At 46.0% G+C, this 27646-nt stretch overlaps 1 protein-coding gene across 1 annotated transcript in view; it reads left to right on the forward strand.

The window, feature by feature from the left end:
- LOC145349945 (disco-interacting protein 2 homolog A-like) overlaps positions 1-25924 on the forward strand; it is a 254103-nt gene extending 228179 nt beyond the window's left edge. Inside the window, exons 31-38 of the mRNA XM_080198649.1 lie at positions 1229-1397; positions 3166-3336; positions 6915-6976; positions 18099-18156; positions 20257-20331; positions 21703-21877; positions 23215-23338; positions 25099-25924. Coding sequence (XP_080054775.1) covers positions 1229-1397; positions 3166-3336; positions 6915-6976; positions 18099-18156; positions 20257-20331; positions 21703-21877; positions 23215-23338; positions 25099-25351 — 1087 coding nt within the window. The 3' untranslated portion in view covers positions 25352-25924. The remainder of the gene's footprint in view (positions 1-1228; positions 1398-3165; positions 3337-6914; positions 6977-18098; positions 18157-20256; positions 20332-21702; positions 21878-23214; positions 23339-25098) is intronic.
- The last annotated feature ends 1722 nt before the right edge of the window (positions 25925-27646 follow it).

The raw sequence follows: 27646 nt of genomic DNA on the forward strand, positions 1-27646 counted from the left end.
TTCCCCTATGGCAAGTGCGTGATTCACCACCGTGTATCAATGAAGGTGCCTGTAACCATCTTTTAACTAAAGAAGTGACAGCGAATGTGAGACAGAGACAGCGACGTTGAAGTCGTGTCTGTCGGGGTGCAGCGTACAGTCCTACTGCTTAAAGAGCAAAGCCGACAGCAGAACTGAATCGGGGTGGCACAGTGGTCAGCACTGCTGCCTCACAGCGCCACAGATCCGGGTTCGATTCCGGCCTCGGGTCTCTGTCTGTGCAAGCCTACACGTTCTCCTTGTGTCTGCGTGGGTTTCCTCCCACAGTCCGAAAGACATGCTGGTTAGGTGCGTTGGCTGTGCTAAATTCTCCCTCGTGTAACCAAACAGGCACCGGAATGTGGTGACTAGGGGATTTTCACAGTAACTTCATTGAAGTTTTAATGTAAGCCTACTTGTGACTAACAAACTTTAAAAACGTTGACTTTTATATCTCTCCTTGCTGGTGTGACTGCTTGAAATAATGCTGCTAGCAATTTTAGACCTTCAGTTTTATGGCAGTCATCCAATGTGTGATAAGGATTAAAAGACAGAATAACGGTGGTAGGATATCACTCTGTTTTTACCTGAACGAATAAATAACAGGACTGGCCTATGTTCTGGGGAGCGTGGTTGGTGCTGACTGAGCAATTGTTTCTCATTGCCTGGTGATTTAATTTAGGGCTTGAATCGCATTTACATCAGGATCTGTGCCTCTAATTGAGCTCCCGTCTGTAAATGCGAATGTCAGGAGCTTGCAAATGCTTTAGCTATTCTTAACCAAATGTCCCCATGTCTCTCTCTCGTATCGAGCAACTTCCTAAGCAAGCCCACTGGGTATAATCGTGACTCATCTGTACATTTCCAAGCAGTGAGATGCCACAGTCTTTATTTTGAATTTTCACGCCTTTGGGCCTGTCACATCGCTGAGCAGAGTTGCAATTCTTTAACTTATGGGTGAGCAACGATGGGCAGTATTGTTTTGAGGTTAGGAACCCAACACTTGGATTGTCAGGTTTGGTCGTATTTTAATTTATTTTTGGAACACTTTTTAACCCACACAACTGCATTTTTCAATGTTGTTCCTATTTTGAGTTTTTTTTTGATGAAATGTCGAAATGTAGGTGCTATGCACAACATTGTGCCATGAGAGATGCCCAGATGTGCATTTCCCTAATGGAGTTCAGCTTCTGTTTCTCTCTGTCCCCAGTGTTTACTCAGGTCATCAGTCCATCCTGGTCCCTCCACTTGAACTGGAGAGTAATGTCTCCCTCTGGCTGTCTGCAGTTAGTCAGTACAAAGTACGTGTCACCTTCTGTTCCTACTCTGTCATGGAGATGTGCACCAAAGGCCTTGGTGTACAAACAGATGCACTGAAGGTAAGAGTCAGTGGAATTTACCCTGGGAATTGTGACTGAATCACCTATTTCTCTTGTCTTTATCCTTTCGTGGGATATGGGCACAGTGTCAAAGCACTTGTTGCCCATCCCAAATTGCCCTTGAATCGAATGGCGGGGTAATCCATTTCAGAGGGCAGTTAAGAGTCATAAGAACTCGGAGCAGGAGTAGGCCATTTGGCCCCTCGAGCCTGCTCCATCATTCAATAAGATCATGGCTGATCTTTCCATGGACTCAGCTCCACTTGTCTGCCTGGTCACCATAACCCTTAATTCCTTTACTGTTCAAAAATCTATCTATCTTTGTCTTAAAAACATTCAATGAGGGTCCTCAACTGCATCACTGGGCAGGGAATTCCACACATGCACAACCCTTTGGGTGAAGAAGTTCCTTCTCAACTCAGTCCTAAATCTGCTCCCCCTTATTTTGAGGCTATGCTCCCTAGTTCTAGTTTCACCCGCCAGTGAAAATAACTTCCCTGCTTCTATCTTATCTATTCCCTTCATAATCTTATATATTTCTACAAGATCCCCCCTCATTCTTCTGAATTCCAATGAGTATAATCCCATTCTACTCAGTCTCTCCTCATAAGCCAACCTTCTCAACTCCAGAATCAACCTAGTGAATCTCCTCTGCACTCCCTCCAGTGCCAGTATATCCTTTCTCAAGTAAGGTGTCAGTCACATTCCTGTGGGCCTGGGTCACGTAGAAAGATTACAGCACAAAGAAGCCGTTCAAAGGAAAACAATCCAATCTTTCCACCTAGTTGCAATTTTCCAGCGCTGGTAACATTCTTGTAAATCTCCTCTGTCCTCCCTCTAGAACAATTGTGTCCTTCCTGTTAAAGTGGTGACCAGAACTGTACATGCAATTCCAGCTGTGGCTTGACTAGCATTGTGGGCCAGACTGTTGTGTGATGGCAGATTTCCCTCCCTGATGGACATTTGTGAACCAGCTAGGGTTTTTGTTTCACAACAAATGGTGATTCCTGCCATGGCCGCCGTTACTGAGACTCGCTTTATATTGCAGATTTTATTAATTAAGCTTTAATTCCACTGGCTGCTGTGGAGGATTCAAATCCAGGTCCTCAGAGCATTAACCTGGGCCTCTGGACTACTAATCCAGTGACATGAGCACAAAGCCTCCATCTCCCCTTTTTGAGGATGATGTGGCAACTTGATGGTAATTTTCTCCTCATCGTATATCTCCATGGGCAGCGTGGTGGCACAGTGGTTAGTGCTGCTGCCTCATAGCTCCAGGGATTTGGATTCAATTCTGGCCTCGGATGACTGTGTGGAGTCTGCACGTTCTCCCTGTGTCCACGTGGGTTTCTTCTGGCTGCTCCGCTTTCTTCCCACACTCCAAAGATGTGCAGGTTAGGTGGATTGGCTGTGCTAAATTGTCCCATAGTGTCTGAAGATGTGCACATGAGGTTGATTGGCAGTACTAAATTGTCCTTTAACGTAAGGGGGATCTAGTGGGTAAATATGTGGCGTTACGGGGATATGGCCTGGGTGGGATTGTGGTCGGTGCAGACTCGATGGGCCGAATGGCCTCCTGCACTGTAGGAATTCAGTGATGACCCTCTGATTCCTTATCAAGGTTCAGAACCACGTGAACTTCAGTGACAAACTTTGTGATAAGTGCCCAATGAAACTACTTTGGCCCCCATTCGTAAGAGCGAATGAATGGCATCCTTTGGCAGCGTGTGTGCTGGGGTCCACTTCTCAGCATGTTTTCTTTCTTCAGGCGAAAGGTGTGAATCTATCCTGTGTTCGGACGTGTATGGTGGTTGCTGAGGAACGGCCGCGAATCGCACTCACGCAATCCTTCTCCAAGTTATTTAAGGACCTTGGACTCTCTCTGAGGGCTGTCAGTACAACCTTTGGCTGCAGGGTGAATGTAGCCATCTGCTTACAGGTGAGAAATCCATCCTGAAGATTAAATACCCGCATCGGAATAGCCTTTCCTTTGAGTGAGCTGTAATCCCCTCTCTGCCTGTACTTTGGACACAGTCTGCTATTGGCTGAGGCAATGCTCAACCTCCCCAAGCCTCATTAGAATGGCCAAACTTGTGAGATGGACGGTGTGGTCTGGAATGATCCAACCAGTCAGTCACAAGAGAAAACCCTGTACCGGAAATGTATTTGTGTGTCAGGTGACTCTGACCCAACCCTTCTAATCCAAAGCTGTCTAGTTTTCTGAAAGTCTATCCAATGCAGAATGGTCCTTCCACCTCCCGATAACACAGCTATGCTCAAGTCAACACAATGGCGATGTGATCTCAGAGCAGTTCACAGTCCCGCATTGCATTAGTGAGGGGAGACATTTAGCTTGTGGGTGCCCCACCCTGAGTACCAATACCCTAGAAGAAAATCCAAATTTGCATTCTTGTTTTCCATTAGATCAAGACCTTGGCCAGTGTAATTTGAGAATGTGGCTGGTGTAGGAACAACTAATGGACCATTCTTATTTTACGGTGTACAAAGATGTGCAGGTTCGGTGGTTTGGCCATGCAAAATTGCCTGTTAGTATCAGAGGGATTCCAGGGTAACTACATGGGGTTACGGGGATAGGGCCTGGGTGAGATTGTGGTCAGTGCAGACTCATGGGCAGCACAGTGGTTAGCTCTGCTGCCTCACAGCACCAGGGATCCTGGTTCAATTCCTGTCTTGGGTCACTGTCTGTGCGGAGTCTGCACATTTTCCCCATGTCTGTGTGGGTTTCCTCCAGGTGCTCTGTTTCCTCCCACAGTCCGAAAGCCGTGCCGATTAGGTGCATTGGCCGTGCTAAAATTTTCCTTCGCCTGGACAGGAGTGTGGCAATAGGGAATTTCACAGTAACTTCATTGCAGTGTTAATGTAAACCTACTTGTGACACTAATAAACTTTAAACCGAATGGCCTCCTTCTACACGGTAGTGATTCTGCGAAACAGTTTAAACCTTCATGCCTTTCTTAGCACTTTCTTGAGGTGCTTTGTACTGAAGCAGCATCACGATTTGAATATTGGCTGTGCTCTTATAGGTATTTTCCTGCGATCCTTGTATTAAGACAGTGGAGTGACTTTGCTTAATGGCTGTTTCAGTGTCTCCAGTAACTGTTTTTGCTGTTTCTGTTTGTCTGTTGTCTCTCGCTTATGCTTCTCTCTCTTTAAATCTGGCTCTCCCTTCCTCTCTCTGGGCTGACCTGTGCCATCTCCATTCCTCGCTTCCTCCTCTCTCGCACCCTCAGCCACACAGGCTGGGCAAGCTGGCTGAGCAGGTAGAGTAATCTGTGTTTTATTTTGCCCCCACGGTCCTTTCCTTGGCCAACTTTTATCTTGAACTGACAGGGCTTACGAGCCACGGCTGTATTTAAATATCTGAAAATCAAATAGTAATTGAGGAACAATTAAGTGAAATTTAGTGCGAAAGGAACTTGGCTTACGAGTAATAAATATCATGACTTTGGATTAAATTGTTTTTTGCATAGATTTAGCATTGTTAAGGAACAACCTATTAGAACTACACTTGATCACAATCCTTATTCTATTGTGTGAATGAAATCTCAGGCTACATCCCCGTTTGATCCTTGTTTCAATAAATAACCCGATGTCCAAATGTTTTTACTGATGAGTGCTGGATCATAGAATCCCTACAGTGCAAAAGAGGGCCATTCAGCCCATTGAGCCTGCACCGACAACAATCCCATCCAGGTCCTATCTCTGTAAACCTACCTATTTACCCTGCTAATCCCCCTGACGCTAAAGGACAGTTTACCATGGCCAATCCACCTAACCTGCACTACTTTGGAGTGTGGGAGGAAACCCACGCAGACGCAGGGAGAATGTGCAGACTCCACACAGTCACCCAAGGCCAGAATTGAACCCTGGGCACTGTGAGGCAGCAGTGCTAAGCACTTTGCCACCATGCCGCCCATAATTGGTGTTGTAGTGCAGTTGACTACCTTAAAGTATTTTCCCACAGCACCTTGTCATGGTTATTACAGGGTGTTGAAGCAGCTGTATCACAAATATACACTTGTGTAGAGCTGGGGCAAGTACCAAGCATTTGAGATATCCAACATTCGCTGGACTCTGCAACAAATCTGGCCAGAAGGTGGATGGTCTGATACTAAGTCCCCAGCTGACCTTCAATTCTTGTACTCGTTGGAGTTTAGAAGAATGAGGGGAGATCTCATTGAGACGTATAAGATGATGAATGGGATGGATAGGATAGAGGTGGAGAGACTCTTCCCGCTCAAAAAAGACAGTAGGACTAGGGGGCACAGCCTCAAGATAAAGGGGGGGCGGTTTAGAATGGAGTTGAGGAGGAACTTCTTCACTCAAAGGGTGGTGAATCTCTGGAATTCTCTGCCCGTTGAAGTGGTGGAGGCTGCCTCGCTAAATATTTTTAAGACGCGGGTTGATGGGTTTTTGATCAGCGAGGGGATTAAGGGTTATGGGGAGAGGGCGGGAAGGTGGAACTGAGCCACGACAGATCAGCCATGATCTTATTGAATGGCGGGGCAGGCTCGAAGGGCTAGATGGCCTACTCCTCCTATTTCTTATGCTCTTATGTTCTTATGTATGATAGGATGGCACAGTGGTTAGCACTGTTAGCTCACAGCACCAGATTCGATTCCTGGCTTGGATGACTTGGAGTTTGCATGTTCTCCCCATATCTGCATTGGTTTCCACCCACAATCCAAAGGTGGCTTAGATTGATTGGCCATGCTAAATTACCCCTTAGTGTCGGGGGGATCAGCAGGGTAAATATGTGGGGTTACGGGGATAGAGATTGGATGGAATTGCTGTCAGTGCAGACTTGATGGGCTGAACGGCCTCCTCCTACACTGTAGGAATTCTATGGTCAACATTTTAGCCCCACTTACTTACAACACAATTAGCCATTGAGTTGTACTTTGTGGTTAGACCTGCCAAGTTCCTGTTAGGTCTGCGGCAGGAATTTTACCCGAGGTGTCTGTGCCCATTTCTCTTGCATTTTCTTTCCTCTTCAATTGATTCTTCAGGACTGTTTTCCCACTGCTTTAAGTTGTTCTTTTTTTAACCTGATCTGCAAATGACATTCTACGCAACACAAAGCGAGGTGCTAGATCACCTCCTGCTGTACAGCACCTTCCATTCTTACCCATTCTCAAGCAAGACAATACAAAAGGGAACTTTAACTCAAGGCCAGCTCCAGAGAGTTGATCCCGTTTGCTGTTTAAGGAATAATTTCAGAATTGCTCAAGCGATTTGTAATTGTGAATGTGTAATCTGTATTGATAGCACCTCCAATGCTGAATGTTGTAATTATGCTTTTAAGGATGTGTCACCCTGAGTGTAGAAATAGTGCTCTGTAATTTTGAATGTTTAGTATTGAGAGCTATTTCTAACATCTGGCAGGACACCATGTCACAGCCCTGTTTCTGAGAAGTGTTGTGAAGTTCCTTTTATTTGAACAACTTACTGCATAACTCCAGTTCTGCTGTTAATGTCGTTGTCTTTGTTTACCAGGGAACGTCCGGGCCTGATCCAACCACGGTCTTTGTGGATATGAGAGCACTCCGGCACGACAGGTATACATACCCAAGTCATTTCATTTGGATTTGCTTTTGTCAGCAACTTCTCATAAGGTTTATTACCTCCTTATATTTCCCCATCCAGCTCCAAGGAAATGCAGAGCATCAGATTAATACAAAAAACTGAGGATGCTGGAATCTGAAACAAAAACAGAAAACGCTGGAAAATTTCAGCAAGTCTGACAGCATCTCATAGAAGAGAAACAAAGATTCCCTACAGTGCAGAAGGGGGCCATTCAGCCCATCAAGCCTGCACCAACCACAGTCTTACCCAGGCCCTATCCCCACATATTTACTTTGCGGGGCAATTTAGTACAGCCAAATACACCTAACCAGCACATCTTTCAGACTGTGGGAAGAAACTGGAGCACCGGAAGAAACTTACGCAGACACAGGGACAGACAGTGACCCAAGACGGGAATTGAACCCAGGTCACTGGTGCGGTGAGGCAGCATGCTAACCCACTGTGCCGCCCATATCTGTAGAGAGGGAATAAACTCTGCTGAGCTGCTGAGATTTTCCAGCATTTTCTGCAATTGCTTCCTTTATTTGACAGCTTTTCCGAGATGGGGAATTTGCTATCACGTGAATTGACAAAAAAAAGGCAAAGGCCAGGACTCTATGGCTCCCTCCTGCCCAGCGGGTTATTATAGTCTCGCCAAAGTAAATGACAATTTAAGTAGCCCACTGCCTCCCCTTGTGGTGTGCAAACAGGCTCAGGTTATGGAGAGGTTATACAATGTTTGGCCCAATTGATCAATGGCAGTGCTGCTTACCACCTCGCTCAATCAATGTATCCTTCTATAGTTTTCTGCCTTGTGTGGTTTGCCTGCTTCCTCTTAAATGCATCTCTTGCTATTCAACTCAGTTACTCCTGGTGGTTGTGAGTTCCACATTCTAATCATCCTCGGGGTATTGGAACATGAAAGATAGGAGCAGGAGGAGGCTATTCGGCCCTTCAAGCTTGCTCCACCATTCATCGCGATCATGGCTGATTGTCCAACTCAATAGCCTAATCCTGCTTTCTCGCTGTAACCTTTGATCCCATTCACCCCAAGTGCTATATCCAGCCACTTCTTGAATATATTCAATGTTTTGGCGTCAGCTGCTTCCTGTGGTAATAAATTCCACAGGCTCACCACTCTTGGGTGAAGAAATGTCTCCTCATCTCTGTCCTCAATAGTCTACCCCTCACACTGAGAGTCCTGGTTCTGGTCTTGTTTGCAGAAGTCTGTCCTGCCCGATCAAACTCTCTCACGATCTTAAATCTTGTATCACGTCAGCTCTCAGTTGTCTTATTTTCAACCAGTTGGATCTTTCCTGACCCATAAAACATTCTTAAATTTTTTTTCATGGCTTCTCCATAATGGGCCTATTAACTCGCATCATTACTTTTAGTGTTTTGTCTAGCTCTGATTCCTATGCCACCTTAAAATGTGTATTTTCCAAGGAGCATGTGGGAGCGGCACAGTGGTTAACACTGCTGCCTCACAGCTCCAGGGACCTAGGTTTGATTCCCGGCTTGGGTCACCATGCACACTCCGCACAGACATTCTCCCCGTGTCTGCCTGGGTTTCCTCTGGGTGCTCTGGTTTCCTCCCACAGTCTGAAAGACGTGCTGGTTAGGGTGCATTGACTGTGCTAAATTCTCCCTCAGTGTACCCAAACAGGCGCAGCAGTGTGGCAACTCGGGGATTTTCACAGTAACTTCATTGCAATATGAACAATTCTGGTCACCACACCGCTGGAAGAATGTTGATGCGTTGGAAAGGGTGCAGAAGAGTTTTACCAGGATTTGGATTGGTTTGGAGTGTATGGACTATGAAGAAAGGTTGAATAAACTTGGCTTGTTTTCATTGGAGGATGAGGGGGGGACCTGGTAGAGGTTTTCAAGATTCTGACAGGCTTGGATAGTGGGGATAGTCAGAGTCCCAGGGTCGAAGGGTCAATTACTCGGGGTATAGGTTGAGAGTGAGAGGGGGGAATGTTTAAAAGAGATGTAAGGGGCAAGTTTTTCACACACAGGGTGGTGAATGCTTGGAACGCGCTGCAGGAGGAGGTGGTGGAAGCAGATTCTATAATAACATTCAAGAGGCATCTGGATAAATCCATGAATAGGCGGGGAATAGAGGGATATGGACCATGTAGAGGCAAGAAAATATTAGATTAGAGAGGCATCTGTGTCGGAACTGACTTGGTGGGCCGAAGGGCCAGTTCCTGTGCTGTGGTGTTCTTTTGTTCTTTAATGTAAGCCTACTTGTGATACTAATGAATAAACTTTAACTTTTTCCTTACTCTCCCTACTAAAATGCGCTAACCCCGACTTACCTCTATTTAAGTTTATGTGTTACTGGGTCAGCTTATTGCCTTCCTGTATTTTGTCATAGTCCTCTTGGTATTAACTATAGCAATCCCCTCAGCCCTCCCACTCCCGCCACCAATCTAAGTAACTATTTTTAACCCCCTACCCTCAGTTTTTCATTTAGCTTGCTATCCAAACTGTTACTTGCCTCCTGACCCCACACACACTGACCTTCGTCACAAATCTATTCTGTAGAATGATAATGAAGGCTTTTTGGAATTCCAGTAAGTTGCACCTTTGACTTGCCACCTTTCTGTGGCTTCAGTGAATTCAACCAAGTTGACCTTTCTTTTTTTTGCTCTCAACACTACCATATTAATGGTGTCTGAATGTTTTTAACAGCAGTTGTACAGTGTGTTGGTGAGGCCATACCAGTTTGTATAGTTTTGGTGTCTTCTCTGAGGAAGGATGCCCTTGCTATAGAGGGAGTACAGCGAAAGTTTACCAGGCTGATTCCTGGGATGGCAGCTCTATCATATGAGGAGATCCTCAGTCGGTTAGGATTACATTCACTGGAATTTAGAGGAGTGAGAGGGGATCTCATAGAAACTTATAAAATTGTAACAGAGTTAGGGTAGATTCAGCAAGAATGTTCTCAATGGTGGGGGAGTCCAGAACTAGGGATCATAGTTTGAGGATAAGGAGTAAACCTTTTAGAACCGAGGTGAGGAGAAATTTCTTCACGCAGAGAGTGGTGAATGTGTGGAATTCATAGAATCGTACAATGCAAAGGGGGCCATTCGGCCCACCTGATCTGCACCGACCCAGGCCCTATTCCCATAACCCCGTGCATTTACCCTAGCTATCCCCCGGCACTCGGGCAGTTGAGTGCAGCCAATGCACCTAACCCGCACATCTTTGGATTGTGGGAGGAAACTAGAGCACCTGGAGGAAACCCAAACAGACAGTGACCCAAGTCGGGAATCGAGCCCAGGTCCCTGGCACTGAGACGCAGCAGTGCTAACCACCGTGCTGCCCCACAGGAGGTAGTTGTTGGTGTGATTTCAAGAAGAAATTTGATATAGCTCTTGGGGCTAGAGGAATATGGGGGGGAGGGAGAATCAGGATATCAAATTTGATGATCAGCCATGATCAAAATAAATGAGTAGGCTGGAAGGGTTGACTAGCCTACGCCTGCTTCTAGTTTCTCTGTTTAGTTGAGGATTCCACTACCTGCTGCTAATGTTCAGTAACTGGTCCGTGCCTGTGTTTGTTTTATCTCCTGTTTTAAACATAGGATCACATTGGTGCCCCTTCCATTTCACAATTATGATACGTGCTTTCTTTTTAAATCGCTTCCCCGAGTACGGGCTTACCTACACCACACAAGCAGCAAGGGGTCAAGAAGATGGCTCACCGTGTTCTGGGCAATTAGGGATGGGTAATAAATGCTGGAGAAGCCACATCCTATAAACGAATAAATATTTAATAAAACATGTCCCTTATATCTTTGATTTATCTTCTGACATCACGTCCACTTGGCTAGTTTCCATGGTAAACCTCGAGGCAAACTGATTGATGGTTTCTGGCTGCTTTGCTGTTCTGTGTGAAACCTTGGCTTACCCTGCATGTTCTTCTCCGTTTTAATGTTACGTGTCCTCTGGGAGCAGGCAGTGCTGCAGTGCAGTCAGATCACGTGAAAAGTTGTTTATTGAACAAAAGCAAAGTGCAGTGGATGCTGGAAATCTGAAATAAAGTTTAAAATGAAAAGAAAACGGTGCTGTTAAACATTCCCCAGGTCAGGTCGTTTCTGTGGAAAGAGAGGGAGCGTTATAGAATCCCTGCGGTGCAGAAGGAGGCCATTCGGCCCATCGAGTCTGCACAGACCACAATCCCATCCAGGCCCCATCTCCACAACCCCACGTATTTACCCTGTTTATCCCCCTGACATTAAGGGGCAATTTAGCATGGCCAATCAACCTAACCATTGAGAAAGTGAGGGGGCATGGGATCCAAGGGGACATTGCTTTGTGGATTCAGAACTGGCTTGCCTACAGAAGGCAAAGAGTGGTTCTAGATGGGTCATATTCTGCATGGAGGTCGGTCACCAGTGGAGTGCCCCAGGGATCTGTTCTGGGACCCTTACTCTTTGTGATTTTTATAAATGACCTGGATGAGGAAGTGGAAGGATGGATTGGTAAGTTTGCTGATGACACATGTTGGAGGTGTTGTGGATAGTATGGAGGGATGTCAGAAGTTGCAGCGAGACGTTGATAGGATGCAAGACTGGGCGGAGAAGTGGCAGATGGAGTTCAACCCAGATAAATGTGAAGTGGTTCATTTTGGCAGGTCAAATAGGATGGCAGAATATAATATTAATGGTAGGACTCTTGGCAGTGTGGAAGATCAGAAGGATCTTGGGGTCCGAGTTCATAGGATGCTCAAAGCAGCTGAGCAGGTTGAAGCTGTGGTTAAGGCATGTGGTGTACTGGCCTTCATCAATCGAGGAATTGAGTTCAGGAATCAAGAGGTAACGTTGCAGCTATATAGGATCCTGGTCAGACCCCGCTTGGAGTACTGTGCTCAGTTTTGGTCGCCTTATTACAGCAAGGATGTGGAAGTCATAGAAAGGGTGCAGAGGAGATTTACAAGGATGTTGCCTGGATTGGGGAGCGTGCCTTATGAGGATAGGTTGAGGGAGCTCGGCCTTTTCTCCTTGGAGAGACGAAGGATAAGGGGTGACCTGATAGAGGTGTGTAATATGTTGAGAGCTATTGATTGAGGGGATAGTCAGAGGTTTTTGCCAGGGCTGAAATGGTTGCCACAAGAGGACACAGGTTTAAGGTGCAGGGAAGTAGGTACAGAGGAGATGTCAGGTAAGTTTTTCAGGTGCGTGGAATGGGCTGCCAACAACAGTGGTGGAGGCAGATTCAATGGAATTTTTAAAGAGATTTTTAGATAAGTACATGGAACTTAGTATTAGAGGGTTATAGGTAAGCCTAGTAATCTCTAAGGTAGGGACATGTTCAGCACAACTTTGTGAACCGAAGGGCCTGTATTGTGCTGTAGTTTTTCTGTGTTTCAAACCTGCACATCTTTGGACTGTGGGAGGAAACTGGAGCACCCGGAGGAAACCCACGCAGACATGGGGAGAATGTGCAAATTCCACACAGACAGTAAAGTAAGATTGATTTATTAGTTGCAAGTAGGCTTACATTAACACTGCAATGAAGTTACTGCGAAAATCTCCTGGTTGCCACACTCCTGTTCAGGTACACTGAGGGAGAAATTAGCATGGCCAGTCCACCTAACCAGTAGTCTTTTGGACTGTGGGAGGAAACTGGAGCACCAGAGGAACGCAGAGATAATGTTGTTTGCATTGAATTGATTTATTATTGTCACATGTAGTGGTATATAGCGAGTATTGTTCCTTGCACACTATACAGACAAAGCATACTGTTCATAGAGAAGGAAAGAAGGTGCAGAATGTAGTGTTACAGTCATAGGTAGGGTGTAGAGAAAGATCAACTTAATGTGAGGTAGGTTCATTCAAAAGTCTGGCAGCAGGAACTCCAGAGATGACCCAAGCTCAGAATTGAACCCAGGTTCCTGGTGTTGTGAGGCAGCGATGTTAACCACTCTGAGTGGCACAGTGGCTATTACTGCTGCCTCTCAGCGCCAGGGAGCTGGGTGCAGTTCCTGGCTTGGGTCACTGTCTGTGCAGAGTCTGCACATTCTCCCTGTGTCCCTGCATGGGTTTCCTCTGGGCGCTCCAGTTTCGTCCCACAGTCCAAAGATGTATGAGTTAAGTTGATTGGCCATGATAAATTGATCCTTAGTGTCGGGGGATTAGGAGAGTAGATATTTGGGGTTGTGGGGTAGGGCCTGGGTGGGATTGTTATTGGTGCAGACTCAATGGGCCACCATTGAGCATACCTCAGAGGAAAGTCAGGCAGACGCCCACTCCCCAAATGTCTCAGTTTCCTGACAAACCGAAAATCTGTTGACCTTAACCTTGGATACCCGAAGGATGACATTCCAAGGATTCCCAGTCTGCTGGAGTGAAGAAATTTCTCCACATCTCAGTCCTGAATTGGTTAAATATGTTGTCTCGATATGGCTCCTTCCTGGTCTCAATTCTGACATGAAACCAGCGCTAGAGCTGCTCTTTACCTCTATTCAAACCTGCTCCAAATAGCAAATTAAGAGATTTGTCATCCTGCCGACTCAAGCAGCTCTGATGATGTGTCTAGCACTGAATACCTAAGCACTGGATCCTGAGTGTATAAATAGCACTCTGACAACTCTCTAATTTTGAATGTTCCATGTTGTGGGCTATTTCTGGTCTATGTCGAGTTGATTAGATGGCATTGAAGCGCTAATTCTGAGAAGTCTTGCTGTGTTCCCATTAATTGAATCACATAACAGGTGTACTCCTGCCCCTTGTGCTGAGATCTCCGAGACTGAGATAACTGAGGAAGAATCTCCCACAGTTCTTCCACTGAGTAAGTCTGCAGTTACAGAGAACCATGTGCTGCAAAACAGCTTTGCCCAAGTTGGAAAGCATGCAGTTCTTTCTCCTATCTCATCTGAACTTCGTACAGGGGCGGCATGGTGGCACAGTGATTAGCACTAATGCTCACAGTGCCAGGGACCTGTGTTCAGTTCCGGTCTTGGATCAGTGTCTGTGTGGAGTTTCTACATTCTCCCCTGCATCTGCGTGGCTTTCCTCCGGGTGCTCTGGTTTCCTCCCACAGTCCAAAGATGTGTGGGTTAGGTGGATTGGCCATACTAAATTGCCCCTTTGTGTCAGAGGGATTAGCTAGGGTAAATGTATGGGATGATGGGGATAGGGCTTGGGTGGGATTGTGATCAGTGCAGACTTGATGAGCCAAATGGCCTCCTTCTGCACTGTAGGGTTTCTATGAAAAGCTGCTAAAGAAATAGCAAAGGTGGCTCGGTAGCACTGCTGCCTCACGGCTCCAGGGACCTGGGTTCAATTCTGGCCTTGGGTCACTGTCTGGAGTTTGCACGTTCTTCCTGTGTCTGTGGGGTTTCCTCCGGGTGCTCCGGTTTCCTCCCGCAGCCCAATGATGTCGGGGTTAGATTAATTTGCCATGCTAAATTGGTGTTGGGGGATTAGCAGGGTAAATATGTGGGGTTATAGGAATAGGAGCTGGGTGGGATTGTTGGTGCAGGCTCAGTGGGCTGAATGGCCTCCTGTTCTTTTGGGGTTCTATGATTCTAAGTTTCTTTGCGTATTTATTTGAAGCATAAACACCAAATGGTGGTGGAGTTTGCCCATCTTCTGGCTCCCCTTGTCGTCAGTCAGTAGTAAAGAATTTGGGCATTGCTGAGAAGAAACATGCTGTTGAAGCTTTCAGCCTTGCACTCATCAGAACAGATTCACAAAAATACCAAATCACGAAAGGAACAATTTGTGCTGCATGAGGAAAAGGTGCTGATTAGTTGGCAACAACAGCACCTATTTGCCTCAACTCAGCAATCCTCCTGTGGAGAAATTGCAATCTTCTCATGGAATAAGAAAGAAAATTCTCTGTCTGGCACCATCATCATGTGAGGTGCAGCAAAGATTCAAGTTGGCCACCTACTGTAATAGCTCTTTGTGTGTTGGTGCCAGGTTTTGTCTGATAATGCTCCTGAGAAACATTGCAGAACATATTACTACTGTGAAGGCCACATAAAAATTGTTATATCAAGGCGTTTTGTTCTACGTACACAAAGTTAGCTCATCTTCATAAGACCGTAAGGAACAGGAGTAGGCCCTTCGGCCTTTTGAGCCTGCTCTGCCATTCAATAAAATCATGTCTGATCCAACATTCCTCACACCCACTGCCCTGCCCTTATTTTCCCCGTAACCCTCAAATCCCTTACTGATAAAAATCTATCTCAGCCTCCAAAGACTGAATTAGAATAGAATCATACAATCCCCACAGTGCAGAAGGAAGCCATTTGGCCCATCAGGTCTGCACTGACCACAGTCTCACCCAGGCCCTATCCGCATGTACTTACCCTAGCTAGTCTGTCTGACACTGAGGGGCAATTTAGCATGGCCAATCCGCCTAACCCACACATCTTTGGACATAGTTGGCACAGTGGTTAGCACTGCGGCCTCACAGCGCCAGTGACCCGGGTTTGATTCCCAGCTTGGGTCACCGTCTGTGCGGAGTCTGCAGTTCTCCCTATGTCTGCATGGGCTTCTTCCGGATGCTCTGGTTCCCTCCCACAGTCTGAAAGACATGCTGTTTAGGGGTGCATTGGCCGGGCTAAATTCTCCCTAATTGTACCCGAACGGACGCCGGAGTGTAGCGAGTAAGGGATTTTCACAGTAACTTCATTGTTGTGTTAATATAAACCTACTTGTGACTAAAAAGTAAACTTTAAAAGCTTGTAAGAACTAATCCCAAACACTAGCAGTGCTTATTCCCAATCTGATTGCTGAGTGAGGAACCAAGTAAAAACAGAATCTTCATGGAGGATAAAAACACAATGAGACAATGGCACATTGCTTATTTTGGGGTGGCACAGTGGTTAGCATTGCTGCCTCAGCACCAGGGCGCCGGGTTCGATTTTGAGATATCTGTAAGGAATTTGCACCTTCTCTCTGTGTCTCTGTGGGTTTCCTCCAGGTGCTCGATTTCCTCTCACAGTCCAAAGATGTGCAGTTTGGGTGGACTTGCCATGCTAAATTGGGATCTTGGGGTCCCAATATGTCTAGTTTAGGAACGAGTGGTGTAAATGTGTGGGGTTACAGGGATGGAGCCTGGGAGGGATGCTCTGTCACTCTGTCAGTGCAGACAAGCTGGGCTGAATGGCTTCCTTCTGCACTGTAGGGATTCAATTCTCAATTCTCAACCCTCAGAAGAAATTCCTCCTTGTTTCAATCTGAAATTGGCACCCCCTTTATTCTGAGACTATAGCTTCTGGTCCTAGACTCTCCCATGAGGGAAACATCCTCTCAGCATTTACCCTATCAAGCCCCTTAAGAATTCTCTCTGTTTCAATGATATCACCTCTCATTCTTCTAAATTCCAATAAGTAGATTCCTAACCTGTTTAACCTTTCCTCACAAAAGAATCCCTCCATTCCAGGAGTGAACCTTCTAAGCAGCCTCCAATGAAATAATATCTTCCCTTAAATACAGGGAACAAAACTGCTTATTGAACCCAGTATTAAATAGTACCTTATAAGATAGGTCCAATCAGAAGTATTACTTCATCAGTTTGTAGATTGGAAACTGATAAGAGAGTACTTTGAGAGAGTATTATACAAAATTGTACTTGCAAAGTTGCAGTATGGGACAGGCAATCTTTTGGAAAAAATTACTCTCAGTATCCCTTCAAAGGAAGATTTGGCTTTTTTAGATCTGGCATTTATTGTTGAAAGTCTTGAATTTTTATTCAGGGGACGTGGGCGTTGCTGGCTGGGCCAGCATTTATTGCCCATCCCGAGTTGCCCTTGAAACTGAGTGTCTTACTCGGCCATTTCAGAGGGCAATTCAGAGTCAACCACATTGCTGTGGCTCTGGAATCACATGTAGGCCAGACCGGGTAAGGACGGCAGGTTTCCTCCCCTAAAGGACGTTAATGACCTAGATGGATTTTTCCGACAATCGACAATGGTTTCATGGTTATCGGTAGGCTTTTGAATTCAAGTCCCACCGTCCGCAGTGGCCCCAGAGTACTGCCCCAGCTCTCTGGATTACTGGTCCAGTGACAATACCAGTATGCCACTGAATCATAAAATTCCAACAGTGCGGAAGGAGGCCATTTGGCCCATCGAGCCTGCACTGACAACAATTGCCCATCCCAGGTCCTATTCCCGTAACCCCATGTATTTGTTCTGCTAATCCCCCGACATTAAGAGGCAATTTTGCATGGCCAGTCTACCTAACTTGCACATCTTTGGATTGCGGGAGGAAACCGGAGCATCCGAAGGAAACCCACGCAGACACAGGGAAAACGCGCAAACTCCACACAGTCAGACCATCGGCCACAGTTGGAATTGAACCCAATCCCTCGTGTTGCAAGGCAGCAGTGCTAAACCTCTGTGCCCACCGCACTGCCTCCCCTGCAACCACTTCTATCTGAGACTGTGCTGCGATCACTTCAGTTAGTATGTGGAGGATGGTTCTCATCCTCAGCTTGACACTTGAACCTTGGAAGTGTTTTGGTTTTGTTTGGGGTGAAGGTGGAAGTGGTCCATGGCTGTTATTTAGCATGCTTGCAAGCACTAGTCCAAATTTCCAAAGACACGAGGCTATCCTTCCATTTCTCTCTCATGCGCGTGTTGGATAACCTATATGATCCTATACTATGTTGGGTGGCAGAGTAGTTAGCACTGTCATCTCACAGCGATTCCCAGCTTGGGTCACTGAATGTGTGGAGTCTGCACATTCTCCCCGTGTCTGCATGGGTTTCCTCCGGGTACTCCGGTTTCCTCCCAAAGTCGAAAGATGTGCTGGTTGGGTGCATTGGTCGTGCTAAATTCTCCCTCAGTGTACCCGAACAGGCTCCGAGTGTGGTGACTAGGGGATTTTCACAGTAGCTTCATTGCAGTGTTAATGTAAGCCTACTTAATGACACTAATAAATAAACTTTAAACTATATTCTAAAAGTGAGAGAGACCATTTCAAAGCTAGTTCATTCCTAAAATGAAGCTACTGTCAGAGTTTTGAATGTGGAGAAGGGGGTGGGATGTATGCACAACGTGTGTCTGTGCACGGGTTTTTGTTTTAAACTCTGCCAAATGTTCTTGTTTTGTTTTTAACAAAGGAACTCATTTCTGTGCTTCTAGGGTGCGCCTGGTGGAGAGAGGATCCCCACATAGTCTTCCGCTAATGGAATCGGGGAAGGTCAGTGGATCGAGGATACGTGTGGCCATGGGGGGACTTCTGACACTGGGAAAAGATACAATTTTCCTCCGATTTGCTTCAGGAGATTAAATAACCTGCAAAAGAAACATGAAGAACTGAGGTTCCTCATGTTATAAATCACCTAACACATTGGGGATTCAGTCAGGACAACCTTGAATTCTTTTACTAAAAGCTGAGTGCAGAATAAAGGAAAAACTACCATGGGAATGGTGCTCAGCACTTTGAAAAGGGTGGCACAGTGATTAGTACTGCTGCCTCACAGCACTGGGGACCCGGGTTCAATTCCAGCCTCAGGTCATTCTCTGTATGGAGTTTGCACATTCGCCCCGTGTCTGCATGGGTTTCCTCCAGGTGCTCCAGTTTCCTTCCACAGTACAAAGATGGGTGGGTAAAGTTGATCATGATAAATTGACCCTAGTGTCAAGGAATTAGCAGGGTAAGTATGTGGGGTTTTGGGGATAGGGCCTGGGTGGGATTGTGGTTGGCGCAGACTTGATGGGTTGAAAGGCCTCCATCTGCACTGTAGGGATTCTGTGATTCTATTCTATGATTCCAAGAGTTAAAGTCGGAGACTACATTGAATCTTGATTGTAATATCGTGTGATCTAGTGCGAAGGAGGGTGTACGATGCTGTGTTTGCGGGCTAGGAGGAATGCAGGCCGTTTTGGTTATTATTTTATTCATTCATGGGCCATGGGCATCGCTGGCTGGCCAGCATTTATTGCCCATCCCTAGTCGCCCTTGAATTGAGTGTGTCTCGGCCATTTCAGAGGGCAGTTGAGAGTCAACCACGCTGGAGTCACATGTAGGCCAGACCAGGTAAGGATGGCAGATTTCTTTCCCTGAAGGTCAGTAGTGATCATGATGTGGGTATGCCGGCGTTGGACTGGTGTAAACACAGTAAAAAGTCTGACAACACCAGGTTTTAGTCCAACCTATTTATTTGATAATATATTATAATTATATGATAATTATAATTATATGATAATATATTATCAAATAAATAGGTTGGACTAAAACCTGGTGTTGTCAGACTTTTTACGGTCAATAGTGAACCAGACGGGTTTTTCCGACAATCGACAATGGTTTCATGGTCATCAGTAGAATCCTAATTCCAAATTTTTCTTATTGAATTCAGCTTTCACTGTCTGCTGTGCTAGGATTCAAACCCCGGTCCCCAGAACATTGGCTGAGTTTGTGGATTAATACTGTAGAGAGAAGTCCACTGTGCCGTCGCCTCCCCAAAAGCTTGTCGACCTGTATTGGACACTTAGTCTTTACGTGTGTTCTGTTACAACTAGACTTTGTTCCCTTAATAGATGGCAATATCTCCTGTCTTATAAAAGCAAAATACTGTGGATACTGAAATACAAACAGATAAATGCTGGAAATACTCAGTAGGGAGGCAGACTCAGAGTAACAAGGCTAACTGTTGATGTCCAGAGATGTGCGAGTTAGGTGGATTGGCCATGCTGAATTGCTCCTTTGTGTTCAGAGATGTGTACGTTAGGTGGATTGGTCGTGCTAAATTGTCCCTTAGTATCCAAAGATGTGTAGCTTAGGTGAATTGGCAATGCTAAATTGCTCCTTTAGTGTCCAGAGATGTGTAAGTTAGGTGGATTGGCATGCTAAATTGCCACCTAGTGTCCAGAGATATGCGGGTTAGGTGGATTGGCCATGCGAAATTGCCCCCAAGTGTCCAAAGGTGTGCAGGTTTTGGTAAATGCCCCTTAGTGTCATGAGGTTTAGTAGAGTAAATATGTTGGGTTACAGGGATAGAGCCTGTGTGGAGTTGCTGTTAGTGCATGCTCAATGGGCTGAATGGCCTCCGTCTGCACTGTAGGGATTCTATGTCTCAAGTTTGAAGCAAGTCTTGTCCTCTGTACCAACTTGTTACATCCCTTAACTTTTCCCAGTTCTGATTGAAGTGGAACTCTTTCTGTAATCGTTTATGAATGGCTAACTTTTTATCAAAGTTTAAAATGCTGTTGAATCAGTGAGGACTCGTGGGCAAAAAAATATATTAAACTACTGAACCGACCTTCTGCTCAGTCTCTTTGATCTCCTTTCTTTTTGCAGATTCTCCCAGGAGTTAAGGTGATCATAACTAATCCGGAGACAAAAGGCCCTCTGGGAGATTCTCACTTGGGAGAGGTGAGATCAGGTTTGAAGCTATCATGATTTCCGGAAGTTCAAAAACAAAACTGTGATATTCAAAAACAGAACTTGTGATATTTATTAATGCAGGGGTAATGTGACAGTGTTATGCTTTTCTTTTGCCATGCGCTTAATTTATTGCACACCAGCAAATCTATAAATTGGTATCATTTCTGAAGGAGTTTGTAATTAATGGCTAGAAAAAAAACTTGCGTTTGGCTTTGGTTACATTCCCTGTTTCCAAGCAGGGAGTTATCAGACATGTATGTTTGCTGTCGACTCTTTTCCTTCATCTTATTGTTAGACAGAAGTTGCTGGAGGGATGTGTATCGTGTTTCAGATGGTGCTGCACCTGCCTTGCTAGCTTGAGGTTCAGAGACTGGGTCCCTTTGTCTGTGAACCTTTCCATAATTCTTCTGTTCCCTTCCACACCAGCAAAGGTGATCCTGAGTGCAGTTACTGTTGCTATAGAATCCCTGCAATCCAGAAGGAGGCCATTTGGTCCATTGAGTCTGCCCTGCTCTATCCCCATAACCCCACATATTTACCCACTAATCCCCACACCGATCTTTGGACACTGAGACAATTTAGCATGGCCAATCCCCCTAACTTCCACGTCTTTGGACATTAAGGGGCAATTTAACATGGCCAATCCAACTAACCTGTAAACTCAGAGGAAACCCACGCAGATATGGGGAGAATGTGCAAACTCTACACACACCGTGACCTGAGGCTGGAATTGAACCCGAGTCCTTGATGCTGTGAGGCAGCAGTGCTAACCACTCTGTACCGAGTCACCTCATATGTAGGCAGGAATAGCATGAAATAATCCCCAGTGGCAAACTGTGAAATGAATGAAGAATTGATCTGTTTTTGGAGTGTTGCCTGAGGCATAAATGTTGCTCACGGCGTTGGAAGAATTCACCTGTAACCTTTCAGTCAGTGGCAGCTGAAGGCCAATGGGGGCTCACTTTAATATCTGGTCCAAAATTTGGCATTCCGTTAATACAGTGCCCTCTCAGTACTGCACTGAAGGTTTAGGCTGGATCAAAAGTCCCTAAACTGTTTTTGAGCCGTCTCATCAGAGATTCCTGGCCCATTTCCTGACTGCAAACAGATGATATTTTTGCATTATTAACATTAGTGGCAGTTTATCTGGTGAGGTTGGCTAGCATGTGATTCAGACTGATGCCGAGAGTTTGGGGTTCAATCCCCATCCCCGGCTCGGGGAGACTTAGAGTTGGCCTGCCTCACCCGACCTCATAGTAGAATTGCTGCGTGAGATTGACGCCTGACCTTCACTGACTGGCTACTCGAAGTTTGTAACACGGAGGAAATCCCGCTGAATGTGATATTCTCCTTGCACAGATCTGGGTGAGTAGCCCCCACAACGCGACCGGTTACTACACGGTTTATGGTGAGGAGTCCTTGCACGCTGACCATTTTAACGCCCGGCTCAGTTTTGGGGACACGCAAACCTTGTGGGCACGGACAGGCTATCTGGGATTTCTTCGCAGGACGGAGTTGACAGACGCAACTGGAGGTAAGATGTAGTTACACACCAACAACAGTGAAAATAACATTCCGCTAGTCGCTCAACGTGTCTTTGTGAACTCATGAACACGGATGTGTCAGTGTATTAGGAAGTGGTGGACATTATTCAACTACTTATTTAAACTCTTTCCCAAGCATTCCAGCTTAATGTGACAGACAAAGACAGGCGTACTGACACTCAGTAACAGCATATACTATCTACAAGATGCACCGCAGCAATTCACCAAAGACCCTTAGACAGCACCTTCCAAATCCACAACCACTTCCATGCAGAAGGGTAAGGACAGCAGATACATGGGAATACCACCACTTGCAAGTTCCTCTCCAAGCCACTCACCGTCCTGACTTAGAAATATATCGCTGCTCCTTTGCAGTCGCTGGATCAAAATCCTGGGATTCCTTTCCTAATGGCATTGTGGGTCAACCCACAAACACGAGCTACAGCGATTCAAGAAGGCAGCTCACCACCATCTTCTCGAGGGCAACTAGGGATGGGCAATAAATGCTGGCCTAGCCAGCAACACCCATGTCCCACAAATTAAAAAACACTTAAGTACCAAACTCAAACTTATAACAGTTGCAACACTTCGACTCTAACTGAATTTTTACGCTTTACTTAACATTAGCTCTTTAACTGAAAATGAACTCTAATTCTTTCACTGAAAATAGATACTATCCAGGTTAGGATGAAATGGCCAGGCGTCAAATCTACCCTCGTGGTCTTTCTCTGAAGATATCCTTCAGGGCACAGTTGACCTCTAGATTACCACTGGAAACAAAGGCTCAAACACATCTCTTTATCCTAAACCTCTTACGTTTTTCCAGAAAGTTCTGTGATACCCAGCCACTGGTGTAACCAGAAACCAATCACATCGCTCAACCAGGCCAATGGAATTATTTGTAAACGACTCTATAACACTCATCCAAGCCTGCACTGTAGGACGTATAACTTAGCCCTGTCAGTGCCATGAGGTCTAACTCAAAATAAAGATCTTCCTATATTTGGTTAACACAGCAAGTGTCAGGTCACTGTTCCCAGACCAGGTCGTGGCTCACAACTTTACGACCTGCATTTGTTTTTAATTATAAGTTGACCAAAAAATAAGTTGACTCTCAATCAGAATCGCTCTTTAAAGCCAATATGCCATTATTGTCGTTAAAATCATTGTTGTAATCGTTCTTGCTCTGTCTACATGGAGGATGTCCCGACAGTAAGATGTCGCACATAGACTGATGGTGTTAATTTGAGGTGAGGAACAAGGCCTCTTTCCGTGAGCATAACCAAGGCTGACTTTTTCTCAGTGATGTTTCTCTCCTCTGCCACAGAACGCCATGATGCCCTTTATGTGGTCGGGTCCTTGGATGAGACGCTGGAGTTGCGAGGAATGCGTTATCACCCGATCGATATCGAGATCTCTGTGCTTCGATCGCACAAGAGTATTGCTGAATGGTAAGGTTGTGGGGTAACCGGACTCGATAATGAAGCAGTCAAAGTGATGAATTGGCCCAAAGCAGCTTGCTGCTTGATTCACTAACCCATGACTCGGGATAAAAGTGTTGAATGTATCTGAACTGTCGATTTGAGAGCTGTTTGGGAAATGCTTCATCATACGCACTTATCATTCTATTTCATTGATAAGGGCTCATTCATGAGCAGTGAACCAGAGCTCAAAGGGGGGTATCAATGATTTGATTTATTATTATCACATATGTTGATATAAAGTACTGTTTGTTGCGCATTATACGGACAAAGTATACCGTTCATAGAGAAGGAAAGGAGAGGGTGCAGAATGTAGTGTTACAGTCATAGCTAGGGTGTAGAGAAAGATCAACTTCATGTGAGGTAGGTCCATTCAAAAGTCTGACAGCAGCAGGGAAGAAGCTGTTCTCGAGTTGGTTGGTACGTGATCTCAGACTTTTGCATCTTTTTACCAAGGTGGAAGAGAGAATGTCCGGGGTGCGTGGGATCCTTGATTAAGCTGGCTGCTTTTCCGAGGCAGTGGGAAGTGTAGACAGAGTCAATGGATGGGAGGCTGGTTTGACTGATGGACTCATTTTGTAGATGACCCTTTTGTAGATTTTTGCAGTCTTGGTCAGAGCAGGAGCTATACCAAGCTGTGATACAACCAGAAAGAATGCTTTCTATGGTGGATCTGAAAAAGTTGGTGGGAATCCCCTTATTGAATGGCGGGGCAGGCTCAAAGGGCTAGATGGCCTACTCCTGCTCCTATTTCTTATGTTCTTATGAATCGCAGCAGACCTGCTAAATTTCCTTGGTCTTAATGAGGAAATCAAGGAGCGGAATTAAGTTGAAGAAGACCTTGGTACAGGAATTAACAACCTGAGAAATACCTGAAATGTTTAAGAATCAGCACTTAATGTGCTGTGACTAATTGGATTTTACCTGAATGGACCCTCAGATAATTCCCTTAGGTGTTTTCTTCCCTTTATTCTTTCACGGCATGTGGATATCGTCGGCAAGGCCAGCATTTGTAACCCATCCCCAACTGCCCTTGAACTGAGCGTCTTGCATGGCTGTTTCAGAGGACAGTTTAGAGTGAACTACATTGCTGTGGTCTGAAATCACATGTAGGCCAGACCGGGTAAGGGTGGCAGATTTCCTTCCCTAAAGGACATTAGTGAACCAGATGGATTTTTCCATGAATCCATGATAGTTTCACAGTCATCAGTACTGAGTCTAGCTGTCAAGATTTTCTTCTTAATTTATCTGCTTGAAACTTACAGAATACTGAAAGGCCTGGATTGAGTGGAAGTGGAGAAGATGTTTCCGTTAATGGAAGAGACTGGGATCCAAGGGCACAGCCTCAGAATAAGGAGACAATCCTTTAGAACTGAGATGAGGAGGAATTTCTTCAGCCAGAGGGTGGTGAATCTGTGGAACTCGTGGCCTCAGAAAACTGTGGAGGCTGGATCATTTGAGTGCATTTAAGACAGAGATAGATAGGTTCTTGATTGGTAATGGGGTCAAAGATTACGGGGAAAGTGCAGGATAATAGGGTTGAGAAACCTATCAGCCGTGATTGAATGGCAGCGTAGACTCGATAAGCCGAATAGCGTAATTCTTCTGCTCCTATCTAATGGTCTTTTAAGCCCTCAGCCCTCCACTTCACCACCTCCCCTTCCCCGTGGCATTGCTCATCGATCTAGTGTTTGTGTCCTGTTTCTGATGGTTTGTGTTTTCTGCCGCAGTGCTGTCTTCACGTGGACCAACCTGCTTGTCGTGGTGGTGGAACTGGACGGTTCCGAGCAGGAGGCACTGGACCTGGTTGCCCTGGTGACCAACGTGGTCCTGGAAGAACACTATCTGATTGTGGGCGTGGTGGTTGTGGTGGACCCTGGGGTGATCCCCATCAACTCGCGCGGCGAGAAGCAACGGATGCACCTCCGGGACGGTTTCCTGGCCGACCAGCTCGATCCCATCTACGTGGCCTACAACATGTGAGCCCCTCGCTCGGAGACTACTCACTGCTGCCGCTGCCTCCAGTGACGGCTCCCCCAGTGTGTTAATCTTGAACACTGCACTAAAAAAAAACACGAGAGGCGGACCTTGCTGGGAGGTGGCGATGTGTGCGTTAAGGCCGTGCATTTGTTCGGCCTGATCTGTTTGTCAGCCATTCCCCCGTGGCGGTGTGTTCCACCTAACTCCGACGCCCGCCATATCAAAAGCCGATGGGCTTGCCTGCCCACATCACTGCTGGTGCCATATTTCAATGTGAAGTAGTATTCTAGAAATCTCACCGTATCACAGCACATTCAAGGGAACCACACAAGCGGCAGCCAAGCTCATCGTTCCATCCCATGTCACAGCAGGATTGGAAGACGCATCAAGTCCCACCAGTGTTATTTTTTTCTCTAATCTTGTCCCAGTTGTTCGGGCTACCACGTGGATTTGGAAATTCTCTTTTTTTTGTGCCTATTTATTCTGTTAACCAGTGAGTGTCATTGTCTGGCTGAACGGACAACGGTCGGATATCCCGGAGTCGGTGGGGAGGGGTCGGGTGGGGTTAGGGAGTGGGCCATTCGTTCTCTCTAAGGCTGTGCCCATCAAGTTCACCTCATCAGGGAGCAATGCAAAAGTGGCCATTGGTTATGTCGGGGGTGGGTTGGGGGGAGAGGGGCTAGGGTCGTCTTGGGGCAGTCAGCTTCAGGAGATCAGAGTGTTAATCCTCCCTCCCCCCTGCCACCCACTCCCCCCAAGAGGTTGTGCCCCACTGTCGTGATCTGACCCGTTAAGCTGACGAGGGCCTTGCCCGCTTGTGCCACTGTCGTGATTGTTTGCGAGCCACGGTTACTGGGGTCTGAGCGACGGAAACCCACCTCAGACCATCTTTGATCGCTGCGGGGGGGGAAGGGTGGGGAGGGGGGAGATAAGTGAAAAGGAGTATCCAGTCATTTTAATGATTAGAATATTGTGATACTTTTTTTTATGAAGTATTGTCATTCCATCAGCAGGATCAGATTGCAGCAGTCCCATTGTTTAACGAGTTTTCTTCCATTTTCTATAATAATGCCACAGGACTCGATCTTTGATCTTGCTATAAAGAATTTTGGGAGGGTTCTCAAGAGTGGTTTTGCTCATGAAATTGCTAAAGGGATTGAACTGATGTGAAATTCAAGCCTTTCCATTTGATTATTAAGCTCCAATTTGCACCATGTTGTTGACATGTATTTGCATATCTGGCTGGCTTTTTTTTTCGCATTCTGGGCCTTGAGACACGAGGATAACTCGGCAATTCCACAAATAAACCAAGTTATTGCAGAGTTTGCCATTTCCTTCCTGGACAAATCCGTCTTGCTTTATCTAACCTGCAGAGCCACGACCTCTTTGTACTTTATCTCATCACCGTTGTCACGATATGACTTCAGTCTTGCCACACCTCGCCGTTGCTGTTCTCCCGGGACTTTGGTTTGTAATCACGGTAAGTGAACCATCGGCGCTCGTGGTAAGAACGTGTCATGATCTTGGCAAGCCAATCTGAGCAGTCCCATTTTTCCTTTAAAACATATGTTGTTGCAACTTGAATCCAGATCAGAGAATGGTGACAGCTGCCCGTGGTGTAGAAGCTCGCCAATCTGACATGGCCCATGTCTCAGACATGCGATTCAACGTGTGAATGGGCATTGTGAGAAAGAGTGTGTCGCCCACCATTCCAGTCGCATTGCTCACTCAACATTCAGGAGGGATGAACTGTCAAAATTGCTAATTCAGACTTTTCAGTGAGAGTCCCAACAGCGGCTCCTCTGGGTATACGCGCACATAGCATTAATAGACTGGGCCCTTCAGCAGTGGTGTTTAAAGGGAATCATTGTATTGCAATAATATATCTAAATAATGGGTAGCACAGTGGTTAGCATTAAGAACATTAGAAATAGGAGCAGGAGTAGGCCATCTAGCCCTTCGAGCCTGGGCTAGATGGCCCAATGGGCGAGCATTGCTGTGTCTCAGCGCCAGGGACCCGGGTTCAATTCCCGCCTCGGGCCACTGTCAGTGTGGAGTTTGCATGTTCTCCCTGTGTCTACGTGGGTTTCCTCTGGGTGCTCCGGAGAAACGTCTATATAAATGAATTGTACAGCTGGCACTGCTATCTGCGGCTTGGTGCATCATCGGGTGAGGTGTATTGAGAAGCAAGAGCACTGTTTGTGCCCACTTTCTGTATGGTTGCTACTACAAACCAGGGCAATTCACCCAAGTTCAAACTGTCTGCTCAGTCTTCCCCAGCAGCAAAGCAGCACGGTG

The sequence above is a fragment of the Carcharhinus amblyrhynchos genome, chromosome 11 (assembly GCF_965287045.1).
Source record: "Carcharhinus amblyrhynchos chromosome 11, sCarAmb.v2.hapA, whole genome shotgun sequence".
Classification (NCBI taxonomy): Eukaryota; Metazoa; Chordata; class Chondrichthyes; order Carcharhiniformes; family Carcharhinidae; genus Carcharhinus; species Carcharhinus amblyrhynchos.